Source organism: Notamacropus eugenii, chromosome 1 (assembly GCF_028372415.1).
Source record: "Notamacropus eugenii isolate mMacEug1 chromosome 1, mMacEug1.pri_v2, whole genome shotgun sequence".
In the NCBI taxonomy this organism is placed as follows: domain Eukaryota; kingdom Metazoa; phylum Chordata; class Mammalia; order Diprotodontia; family Macropodidae; genus Notamacropus; species Notamacropus eugenii.
In genome coordinates this window covers 47827227-47839636 of record NC_092872.1, presented here as the reverse complement: position 1 = coordinate 47839636, position 12410 = coordinate 47827227, and the positions used below count along the sequence as shown (strand labels likewise).

General features: G+C 49.1%; 1 protein-coding gene across 3 annotated transcripts in view; it reads right to left on the bottom strand.

The window, feature by feature from the left end:
• Positions 1 to 596: 596 nt before the first annotated feature.
• Positions 597 to 12410, bottom strand: part of LOC140498236 (hexosaminidase D-like) — a 40268-nt gene continuing 28454 nt past the window's right edge. The window contains exons 1-14 of one of the 3 annotated variants that reach the window (XM_072599470.1): positions 7533 to 7685; positions 6462 to 6570; positions 5976 to 6171; positions 5701 to 5810; positions 5250 to 5337; positions 4692 to 4856; positions 4402 to 4585; positions 3486 to 3557; positions 2999 to 3230; positions 2701 to 2783; positions 1829 to 1907; positions 1468 to 1566; positions 1153 to 1242; positions 597 to 973 (exon numbers count right to left, since the gene is read on the bottom strand). In XM_072599470.1, coding sequence (XP_072455571.1) covers positions 682 to 973; positions 1153 to 1242; positions 1468 to 1566; positions 1829 to 1907; positions 2701 to 2783; positions 2999 to 3230; positions 3486 to 3557; positions 4402 to 4585; positions 4692 to 4856; positions 5250 to 5337; positions 5701 to 5810; positions 5976 to 6171; positions 6462 to 6570; positions 7533 to 7602 — 1869 coding nt within the window. In that variant the 5' untranslated portion in view covers positions 7603 to 7685 and the 3' untranslated portion in view covers positions 597 to 681. Of the gene's footprint in view, positions 974 to 1152; positions 1243 to 1467; positions 1567 to 1828; positions 1908 to 2700; positions 2784 to 2998; positions 3231 to 3485; positions 3558 to 4401; positions 4586 to 4691; positions 4857 to 5249; positions 5338 to 5700; positions 5811 to 5975; positions 6172 to 6461; positions 6571 to 7532; positions 7839 to 12410 lie in introns of those variants that run through there. The other 2 variants (XM_072599472.1, XM_072599469.1) reach the window with 2 other exon arrangements.

The window sequence follows — 12410 nt, the reverse complement described above, 5'->3', positions numbered from 1 at the left end:
CATTTTCCATTGCCCTAAGGACAAAGTGTGAACTGTCATTCAGGGTCCCCCATGACCTGTCTCCAATTTGTGAGGCACCATGATTTCTGAACCCTCCAGGCTCATGCCTGCCTCTTTTCTAAGGATCTCTTCATACCTGGGAGGTCTTGATTACTTTGATGCCTTTCTAAATCCTACTTATCTTTCAAAATCACGCTCTGGAGTCATCTCTTTGAGGTAGCATCACTTGTAAAATCCACTCTATGTGGAGCACCAATAGCCTTTGTTTGAGATGGATCATCCATCCTTCAGTTACACCAATGTGGTTCTCTTAAGTGTGTTTCCCCTCCCCAGTTTCCTATTTTCCTATTCCTTACCTGTGGAATAAGGAGTGTTATTTGGCTCCAATTAGACCATACCTAGAATATTATGTTGAATTCTAAGTCACCACAATTGAGGAAGGTTTCTTCCAACTCTAAAATTCTGTGATTCCTTGAGTCTCCTCTCTAGAGTGGTTGATCATAGAGGGCTAGGTAAAAATGTACTGACTCAAATCTGACCCCTCCTCATCCACTCTCAGTTCCCCTCAAAAAGAAAAAAGAAAGATTCTTTAGGAGCCCATTTAAGAAAATAGCTTTTAATCCTCAAAGTCAGTTTTATACTCCCACCTCCCTCAGAGAAAGCCCATCACCACTGTGGACCTCAGCCCCCAAATGAGCCATCACCTGGACTCTCCCTCCTGGAACGTGGGCCCCGGAAGCCAGGGCCTGGGGTAGGGTTGACTGGAGGGTTCAACACAACCTCTCCAGGCCGGGCCCCTCCTGGTTTCCCTTTCAGCTGGAGGAGTTCCTGGTAATCTCGAACCATAGCCCTCAAGGGTTCCAGTTGTGGTAACACATACTCCTCCAACCATTCATCCACAGTATTAGAGTAGAACACAACTCCTAAATGCATCTGCAGGGTTGGCAGCAGGCTCTCCCAGGCCTCAGAGACCCTGAGGGAAGGAAATGAAGAGGTCCATAGCTCATCTTCCCCCCGCCAGCCTCCAGAAGTCAGTTCTCCCTCACCCCATGGACATCAGCTTCAGACTCTCCACTCCCCTCTGAAAATCCTGAGGAGTCAGCCTCAGCATCCTAGAGCCCTCCTCATCCCTTCCTCTAACATGCTACTCACTTGGTCAGTTTTCGGCCAAAGGCCTCCAGATTCTGTGGATTCCCAAATCGATTTTTACGATGGTAAGGGCTGAACCAGCCCTGAGCTGTGCTAGGGGTACACAATGGCAGAAAGGGGGTACTTCAGCAACTGGTCATACATCCCCTGCCCTCCCATTCTGCACGTACTAAGAGGAAAATGGGGAGTTGAAGGACAGACCCTCCATTTCTCAAAATCCTCCCCTCAAGGGTTCTCAGGAATGAGGCACCAAGAACTGCTCTCTCTTGCATGAAACAGATGGGGGAGGGGGGTCAGAGGGGTGGGTGTAGAAGGTACCTATCCTCCTCCAGAGCCCTCAGCCCAGTCTCCTTCAGATCCTTGACTTGTTCCACCAGGTGATAGACCTCGGCCCCAGGAAACATACCATCTCCTTGGCTGTGGATAGGAAGGGAAGATCAAGCAGGGCCTAGACTGGAAAGGGGGTGGTCTTTGGCCAGACTTTAGACTGATATGCTAAACTGGACCTCCCCGTCCCCTCTCAACTTCCTTCCTCCCCAAACCCTTCTCCTAGGGCCCTGACCTCCCCAAACATGCACAAGGTTGTCATTAAGCAGTGGTCTCCAAGCTGGCATGCAGAGCCCTTCCCAAAGCCCTAACTAGGGACCCCATACCCCAGTCTGGCCTGTGACCTCCCTACCAGGTGCTGGATTCCAGGTTGATAGTCTGAAAGCCCAGCAGCTCCATGACTGTCTTCTTGGTCACCTCGGTGAACTCTCCTAATGGAAGGAAAGAGGGGAAAAAAACAGGTGATCCAGATGGGTCACCCTGTCCAAACCAGAGGGGTTAGAATATAATTCAGTGCATGACTATAGGCAAGCTCCTTCTTCTCTCTGGGAAAGTCACTGTGAATAGCAGCTGTCTGATTGTCTAAGAATGGTAAAGTCCAGAGTACGTTGTTGGTGTATTTGTCCTTTGTTGCCAAAGAAGACCACGCCATCAGAGAAATGATGACATGACTTGCACTTGACTTTGTTTTGAGTGAGAGGGCTGTGCAGGTCACCAGCCTTACTTCTCCTCTAGAGTAGGTACAGAAAGAGGGAAACCACACCTTCTTGGGCATTGTCTTCCCTCTCCCTGGCTGGCCAAGCTGATGGTTAACACCAGCCTCAGTTTCTTTTTCTGTAAAATGGTAATAATTATATTTATGCAATCAATCTCACAGGGTTTTTACGAGTAAACTGTTATATAAAGCTTATAGTACCACAGACATATGAGTTATGATGGTTATGATCAAATCCTCAAGGCTACCTAGTATCTTCCCATACCTGTTAAGGAACTGAAAGAAAACCAACTAGTGGGAGTGGAGGGGAATGGGAGGGGAGAGGGGAGGAGATAGGGAAGGAAGGCATAAAGTCCCAGATGGTATCCAGGCCTCCTTTCCCAAAACTTTTCCAAGTAGTCCTAGGCCTCTCATTCGAAATACACAGGAGGTATCGAGATGAGAAAGTCTCTAAATTCCCTTCAAGCTCCAACATCTTGGGAATGACCACCCTGGAGTAAAAACCATACCATCAACTAGGGTCTGCAGACAGATGGCCAAGGAAGGAACAGCCACAGGAAGCAGCTCACACAGCACAGAATAGTGGTCATACCTGAAAAGAGGAAGAGGAAAGAGAGAGATCCAGAGGTGTGTCTAAGACTCTCGTTAGGATGTAAGTTTCTTGCATGTTTTTAACTTTCTTTGTATGCTCATTACTTTGTACAGTGTCTGACATATTGTAGAAGGTGCTTCCTAAAAGCTTGTTGACTGCCCGATTCCCATCCTCACCCCATCCCACCCCACTCAGCCCTCAGCCCAAGCCTTCACCTCTGCCAACCAGTCAGAACAATGCCCTGGCAGCGGATAGGGCGGGCATCCCGAATGTGGGGGCCAGCAGAGGCAGCCTGCAGGGCTCGGAGCACACGGAGCCATGACAGTTGGTTGCTCAGGTGATGACTAAGAGGTGTCCACATCTGGGCTGGGCCTGTGGAACCCTTGAAGGAGCTAGCAAACCACACACTGCGGAAGCCACTTTCTGCATATTTAGCAATGATCCGTCCTGAGGGTGGGAGGGAACATAAGGTGTATAAGAACCTAGAAAGCAGGCATAGGGAAGTAGGATTCAGCTATCAAGGGGCCTGGGGAGGGTCCACTCATCCAGGAGCATCCAGCCCACCCCCACCTTTATGATCTCACGTTGGCCTAGTAGCCCAGGGTAAGGAAGGGCAACAGAGCTTGCCACAGGTCAGCCCTGGCCCACCTAACAATCAGGGCAGCAGGGAATGTGTCTCGTTCTGACAGGCCATATGCTCACCAATCTGGTCAGTGTCCAAGTCAGGGTCATAGAACCACATCATAGGGTCTGCAAGCTGAGGGATCCCCGATTCTAGGAGAACAGGAAAGACTAGTAAAAGTGTGCTGAGGAGTCCAACCCCAAGGCAGGGACAAAACATGCCAAAGATTCCTCCATATCTGGGTCTTGTCCCTCCACCCCCGACTAGTCCAAGCTATCCTGGGCTGTGAGAGGTCCTTCCATAGCTAGTCCTTGGGCATGGAAAGGCCTTAGAAGAGTCCCGGGGATGAGAAGAGGAGAGTATCTCAGAGTTAAGGAACAAATTCTAATGAAGGAATATCAGGGTCTGTAGGATGGGAATATCTCAGGATGCCAAAGGCACAGAATCCAGAGAATGAACACCAACCAGGCCAAGTCAGAGGGTCTGATATGGGGGGACCCTAGGATTCCAGGGTTGAGGGACAATTGCCAGTGACAGAAGATGTTTTTTAGGATGGGAGCATCCCAGGATACTAGGGTTAGGGAACAAATGCCATTGAGGGAAAGGTAGGGCCTTTAAAATAGGAGTTTCCAGGATCTTGGGGTTAGGGGTATTCCAGATACTGGGGGCAAGGAGGGGTCGCAGGGCTGGGGGATGAATGCCAAGGAGAGAAGCTCTTTGGGATCAGGGGACTCCGGACTTCTACAGTTGTGGGAAGAACATCAATGATCAGTGTCTCCATGTTGGGAAGGGGGATACTAGGGTCCCAGAGTTGGTAGCATTCCTAGCATCTTCCAACCCAGGAAGACTGGGAGATGAAAGTCAATGAGGGAAGTCCAGGGTCTCTGGGATGGGGAGGGGACCCAGACCCTCAACCCAAAGTTGAGGGATGAATGCCAGTGAGGGAATGTCAGGGTTTCTAGAAACTGGGGGGTCCCAGGGTTGGGGTCCCCCTGCCTTCGACAGCCCGGGGTGGGAGTCTTCGAAGCACATCATCCCAAAGTAGGAGTCGAAGCCCTGGGTGGCGCCAGCTCAGGAAGGTCACGACTTCTCGAACATGGTTCAAGTACATGTGACCGACATCTTCCCCCTGGCGCAGTAACCAGGCACGGGAGTCTGCACCCTCACCCAGGTGGAACACCTGCATCCCAAGGGGAGATGGATCAGCTAAGACAAGACCCCAAAGCCTGTTCCAACAGCTCCCTATAGGACTCTCCCCCATCTCTCCTCCCTCTCCCAGCTCTGACCTCATCAGCTCCCACATGTAGCCAGCGAGTGTGTGGATGCTGGTCTAAGACCTGGCCCAGGAGGGTCCTGAGCAGCGGCATCGTCCCAGCTGCATGGGGATTCAGGGTGCTGGGATAACGATCCACCTCCCTCAGGGGCCAGAACTTCTCATGCTTCAGCACAAACTGAATTGAGAAACACCAAAATGAAGGGGGAAGGGGAAAAGGGGATCAGAAAAGCTGAGAATTTAGGGGGCAATAATCAGTTCCTCACGGAAAGGGAACATGTCCTAATATTTGATCAGCACAGCATCTGCCCTGAACCAGGATAGAAGTGGAAACACCTTGGGGGGACCAGGGTGAGGAGGGACAGTCAGAGAGAGAGATGTGGACTCTTTCCTTTACCCTCCTGGGATCATCTCCCAACCCTGAAAAATCACTGGCTCCTAGGATCCCTGGTCAGGATTAAAATGGGAGGATCTTAGTTATGGGGTTATGGGTTTGGGTTATGTGCCAGGAGGAGGATTAATTGTTGGATTCTGAGGTCAAGTTAATAGACTCATGGGCTGGGGCAGGTACCTCGAAGTGGCCAAATGTCTGCACCAGGGGAATCACCTCCAGGTGGTTCTCTGCCGCCAACTGTTGTATCCGTTCAATGTCATGCTTACTGAGGATACCAGGGTCCTTATCAGGCCCCCAGTAGCCCCATCGTCATGGCCCCCATCCCCTGCTACTCTTACTCCCAGCTCCCACCAGCTCATGGCCAGCCTTCTTCAATAAACTCCACAGATTCCTCCCTCTCTCAGACCCTACAGACCTGACCTCCTTCCCCTATTAGATACTGAGGATCCCAAATCCCTGGGCAACCTCCCTTGTTGAATCCCATGGTTGTAATCATCCCTCCACATCTAATTCAGCTCCCATAGACTGATCCCATTGCCTTATCGAGTTCCTCTCTCAGATCTCAGGGACTCCTAAACCCACAGCCCCATTCCTCCATCAGTTCCCATACACCCAACCCCCTTCCCACCTGTAGGAGTGGGGTGAACGTAACAACTCCAGTTCCCCATGGAAAGGGAACATGTCCTCATATTCAATCAGCACAGCATCTGCCCCAAGCCGGGACAGAAGTGGAAACAGCTGGGGAGGAACCAGAGTAAGGGGTAACAGGTCAGAGGAACTTGGAGTCTTCCTTTTGCCCTCCTGGGATCACCCTCCACCCCCACACCCCTTCAGCACTGCCCCTTCCCAGACCCTGTCCCTCATCAGTGGAGGTGGCTCAGCCATCCCAGTCAACTGCCTCACCTGTTCCAGATAAGATACCCTGGGAGCAGCTCCCTTCATGTCCAGGTGGACAACCTTCATCACTCCCGTTTGATCTCTTCGAGGAACCTCCCCAGTCAACCTCTGGGACCAAGACCCCAAAGTGCTCTCTCCAACTGGTTCAGGAGAGGGCTGGCCACCTGCTTCACCCCAGGGCCTGCCTGATGTTGGCTCCAGGCTGAGAAAGTGAAAGACAAAAAAAAAAAATCAGAGATCATTGATCAGTCAACAGGGAACAAGGGGTGGTTAGGGTGAGGTCCAATGAGCACCCACGCACACATACACATCTTTCTTCCTGCCCTATGCTTAGGAAAGCACCTGCCCTGATCCAGGAGCTCCAGCTCATGGCCTGGTAGTGATGTATCTTTGTACATCAAAGATACTTTGTATCTTTACAGGCATATGAACAATTCTCCTCCCCCACCCCCCAAGCTCCCCACCCCTCATGCGGCGGCCCTAGCCCCTCACCACCGGGGCAGAAGCAGTCTGAGACCGGCACAAGCACAGAGGAGCAAGGAGGCCACTTGCAGAAGCAATTTCTGGTTCCTTTGCAACATCCTGGGGGGTGTAGTTATTCCTGGGGTAAAATGGGAGGGGTGGGTCAGTGGGTCAAGCCAGGGTCTGGGAAAGGGAAAAATTGTCTTCCCTGTGGGCTATTGAGGAGAGATCAGGTCTCGATGGATGGATGGGAGAAAGGTCAGCCTGAGAGTCGATGGGGTGGGGAGGGGGGCGATTGGGAAAGGGGGGGGATTGGGAAAGGGGAGGGGGAGGGGAGAGCACCGCATGGTTTTGCAGCCTCGCCTCCCCTCCCCCCGGCGAGAGCAGAAGGGAGGGAGCCTCGGGTGGAAGCTGGAGGAGAGAGAGGGGATGATGGATGGTCTAGACCCGGAGCATGGGGGCGCAGAGGCGGGGCGCCCCCGCCAGTCCCGCACCCGCCTCCCAGCCCCAGCCCCCGCCCAGCTCGCCCAGGTTCCCCCGCACCTGGCTGGGCTGCTCTCCTCCCGGCCACGTTAGGCGCTGCCGGGTTCCGACGCCTCCAGGCCCCGCCCGCACCGCTGCCCCCCCAACCCCTCCGGGCGGTCGCCGAACCGACCCCCGCTCCCCGGTGCGGGCGGGCAGGTGGGGAGCGCACCGAGATCCCCAGGCTGCGGGTAGCGGGCCGAGACAGCCTCAAGCCCCACCCGACGCTACGATTGGACGCGAAGAGCCGCGGCAAGCTCCGCCTGCAGCCCGAGGATGACAGCTCGGGAGGAGGAAAGGATGTGGAGGGATCCGGGGGTGAGGGTGGGGAGGGGGAGGGGAGGGGGGTCTACCGAGTCCCCCCCAATCCAGGATCGAGTCGCCATAGCCAATTCTAAAAGCCACCGGGATCCCATTCCTTTTCCTTTTCACCCCCAGACCCCGCTGCAGCTGTACAGTCTTATGGGGCCAACCTCCAGTCAGAAGGGAACATGTGGACCACCGCCCACCCTTTACCCGAACATCTGGGAGCCCCAGGGACTCCCATCCTTCCACATCTGACATGTTCTTCAAGCTTACCTTCTACCATCCTATCTCCTCCATCACTCTCCCCGGAACTTTCCCCGTCTATATCCTCCGGTCTTCTCATTCCTGCCTGCGATCGATGGGCACTAAGCCTCCCTGGGCTTGCTCCACCCACTCCGCGCCTGCCCTCGCCCCTTCTACTGTGCCCTGTGAAATGTCTGTTCTACTGGGAGCTCTCCATCCCCCACCTTGTCCACAAACAGTCCTTCCAGCGGCCCGCCTTAACAAGAACCTGGCTTTTTCCCTGACAACACCGATTCCCTCCCTGACAATCCTCTCCAATGGAGACTGCTTCTTCTCCCACTCCCCGTGAATGACAGGGCTGGAAGGAGGAGTCAGGGTGCTTCTTGCACACCACCATTTATTTATTTCTCCTAGACCTTCAATATGTCACTATCATTCAAAACCCTTTCCTTCCTTGAAAGGTATGTCGTTCTTTTTATAACAACCTCTCTACCTCTTAGCAATCACCTCCTTGCCTCCAGGACTCTCTCCTCTTCTTCAGGGGCTTTAGTACCTGACCCACTGTTTCTCTTCCTATTAAATCATCCTCAATGACTTCACTGTGGATACTAATGGCCCTTAGGAAGCCCAGCTCCCAGAATTCTTCAACATACTCAGCTCTCTTGACCTGCACTTCAACCACTCACATCTTAAACAACAGTATCACAAGAAACTCTATCACTTTCCTGATACTGAACTAAAATACTCATTTTTCTTATATTTTTTTTTTTTTTGGTGAGGCAATTGGGGTTAAGCGACTTGCCCAGGGTCACACAGCTAATAAGTGTCAAGTGTCTGAAGTCAAATTTTAATTCAGGTCTTCCTGACTCCAGGGACTCTTATCTACTGCACTACTAGCTGCCCTATTTTTTTCATTCAATTTTTGATCTTCCTACCTTTTCCACTCCTCTTGCATCTGCTTTTTTACCTCATTATGACCTCTAGCCCTTTGATCTTTCCCTATTTTCCCAACCTATCAGCCATTATGGCTTTTCCTACCTTTCTACCCAACCCTGGGGTAACATGTTGTAGAGGATAAAGAGTTGACTTTGAATCCAGGATAGACCTGGATTTAAATCCCACCTCTGAGTGTGTGACCCTAGGCAAACCACTTAGCCTTTCAGTGCTCTACACAATTTTTTAAGACTAAAAGTTGCACAGAAGGTCTCAACCTGCATTGCTAGAAAGTTTCCTCACCTAGAAGTTTCCTAGACAAATGAAATTACAAGTCCCACCCTTAACCTAGCCATCCTGAACTCTATGGTCAGCCTCTAAGAAAAAATATAAACTCTGTTTGGCTTCTAAAGCCTTTCAAACCTGACTCCAATCCATCTTTCTAGCCTCATCAGATATGATTCCCTTTCCTGCACTTTCAACAAGCACTAACCCTAACCCTCATCCTCAGAGTGCCTCCCTCTTTACCTTTGCCCCATAGCATCTCTTTCTTCCTTCCTTCAAGATACAACTTAAGCCCCACCTTTTATATGAAGCCTTTTTTGATTCTCCCACATCCTCATGCCTTCCCTTACAAGAAGTGTTAAATCTTACCCAAGCAACAAACTCCCTGAAAATGAGAATGGATCAAATGGAAACCAATGACTCCATGAGGCAACAAAAAACATTAAAGTCAAAAGGCTTGGGGGGAGGGAGGAAGGGAAGAAAATGTAAGGCATCTTATAGCAAAAACAGCTGACTTGGAAAACAGATCAAGGAGGGAAAAAATTTAAAAATCATTGGACTACACAAAAACCAAGATCAAAACAAGAACCTAGACATCCTATTTCAAAATCTTGAAAGAAAACTGCCTAGATGTCATAGAAACATAGAGCAAAGTGGAACTAGAAAGAATCCACTCATCACCTCCTAAAAGAATCCCCAAAATGAAAATTCCCAGAAACATTTTAGCTCAAATCTACAGCTTCCAAGTCAAAGAAAAAATACCGTAAACAGCCAGAAAGAAAGAATTCTAGTACTGAGGAGCTGCAGTCAGGATCATAGACAATTTAGTAGCAAGCACTATAAAAGAACCAAGGGCTTGGAATATGATATTCCAGAAAGCAAAAGATATGGTCTTCCAATCAAGAATAACTTACCCAACAAAACTGAGTATAATGCTGGAGGTGGAGGGGGGAGGAGAGGGACCTTTAATGAAATAAGGAATCCAAGTGTTCCTGATGAAAACACCGATGTTGTGGAAAAATTTTGAAGTTTAAACACAGGAATGAAGGGCAACGCAAAATATAAATATGAGTGAATAATGGTAAGCACAGATAAAGTAGATGTGTCCCCTTCTCAACCCTACCATCATCAGGGTCCATAAAGGGTCCAACTAGACAAGCTCAATGGGGCTACCATCTTGATGATCTTAAGAGAAGAATAGAAAGAGCAGGAAAGAGGAATACACTCAAGGAGAAAGGAAAGGAAAGTTAAGGAAAATTATCTTACATAATGAGAATGCATAAGTAGACATCTACACAAATAGAGAGGACGTAGTAAGTGGAATGTCTGACATTTGAACCTCACTCTAATCACTACTGATCAAAAACAAGAAGAACACACACAGTTGGGTATGGAAATGTATTTCACTCAGCAGGAAAACAGGAGGAAAAGGTGGAAAGGGGAAAGGGAGATTTAGAAGGAGGACAGATTAAGGGAGGGATTGGTCCTAAGGGTATTCAAAAATATTTATAACTCTCTTTGAAATGGCAGAGGGTGTCCACAAATTGAAGAACTGATGCATAAGTTATGGTACATAAATGTGATGGAATACTATTGTGCTGAACTCTCCTTATTGGTTCAGTAACCAAACAGGATTCCAGAGAACTTTTAAGGAAAAGTTCCAGAGAACTTTTAAGGAAATAAGGAAAAACCACCTCCTGATAGAGAGGTGAAGAATGCAGAATGCAAAATGAAACAAATATTTTTGGACATCGCAAATGTAGAAATTTGTTTTGATTAACTTTACATGTTTGTGATGGCTTTTGGTTTTTTTTGTACTTTCAATTGCAGGTACTCTCACTGAAAACAAATATTTAAAAGTAAAAAAAAAAATCTATTTTAAAAATCCTATTTCTGAGATACCACGTCACACCTATAAGATTGGCAAACATGACAGAATAAGAAAATGATAAAAGCTGGAGAGGATGTGGGAGAGGTGGAACACTAATTCATTGCTGGTGGAGCTGTGAGCTCATCCAACCATTCTGGAGAGCAATTTGGAACTGTGTCCAAAGGGCTACAAAAATGTGCATACCCTTTGACCCAGCAATAACGCTACTAGGACTGTATCCCCAAGAGATCATAAAAATGGGAAAGGGTCCCACATGTACAAAAATATTTATAGCAGCACTCTTTGTAGTTGCCAAAAACTGGAAGTCAAGGGGATGCCCATCAATTGGGGAATGGCTGAATAAATTATGGTATATGAATGTAATGGAGTACTATTGTGCCATAAGAAATGATGAACAAGAAGACTTCAGAGAGGCCTAGAGGGACTTATATGATCTGATGCTGAGCGAAAGGAGCAGAACCAGGAGAACTTTGTGCACAACATCAATCACAGTGTGTGAGAGTTTTTTCTGGTAGACTTGGAATTTCATAATAACACAAGAACTTATTTAAAAAAAAAAATCCCAGGGGCGGAGCCAAGATGGCGGAGTAGAAAGACGCATATACACATAGCTCCAAACCCACAACCCATAGAACATCCGTAAATAGCAACTCACTGCGAATTCTGCAGGACCAGAGGCCACAGAACATTGGAGCGAAGAAGATTTCTGTTCCAGAGGGACCTGCAAACCTCTCACAAAAGGTCCTTTGCACCACGGACTGGGAGCCAAGTACAGCCCTGCCCTGGCCGCGGCACCGAGAGGAAAAGATCCGAGCAGGCTTCAGGGATAGAGTCTCCAGCAGCTGCGCAGGTCCCTCCACCCACAGGTGACGGGGGTTGGTGAGAGGGTCTCTTTGGCGGGTCGAGAGGGGAGTGGGGTGCCCCCATAACTCAGGCCCCCTCGGGAGGCAGAAGCGGAGGTGGGAGCAGACAGGGGCTCCCAAAGCAGGCAGAAGCCTGGATCCATTGTTGAAGGTCTCTGCATAAACCCCCTGAGGGAACAGAGCCTGTGAGGCGACCCTGCCCTGACCTGAGCACCTGAACTTAATCTCACACTGAATAGCAGCCCTGCCCCCGCCAAAAGCCCTGAGGCTGGAAGCAGCATTTGAATCTCAGACCCCAAGTGCTGGCTGGGAGGATCAGGAGGCGAGGTGGGCGTGAGGAGAATATTCAGAGGTCAAGTCACTGGCTGGGGAAATGCCCAGAAAAGGGAAAAGAAATAAGACTATAGGTTACTTTCTTGGTGAACAGGCATTTCCTCCCTTCCTTTCTGATGAGGAAGAACAATGCTTACCATCAGGCAAAGACACAGAAGTCAAGGCTTCTATATCCCAGCCCACTCAATGGGCTCAGGCCATGGAAGAGCTCAAAAAGGATTTTGAAAATCAAGTTAGAGAGGTGGAGGAAAAACTGGGAAGAGAAATGAGAGACATGGAGTCAAAGCATGAACAGCAGGTCAGCACCCTGCTAAAGGAGACCCAAAAAAATGCTGAAGAAAATAACACCTTTAAAAATAGGCTAACTCAATTGGCAAAAGAGGTTCAAAAAGCCAATGAGGAGAAGAATGCTTTAAAAAGCAGAATTAGCCAAATGGAAAAGGAGATTCAAAAGCTCACTGAAGAAAATAGTTCTTTCAAAATCAGAATGGAACAGATGGAGGCTAATGACTTTATGAGAAACCAAGAAATCACAAAACAAAACCAAAAGAATGAAAAAATGGAAGAATAATGTGAAATATCTCATTGGAAAAACAACTGACC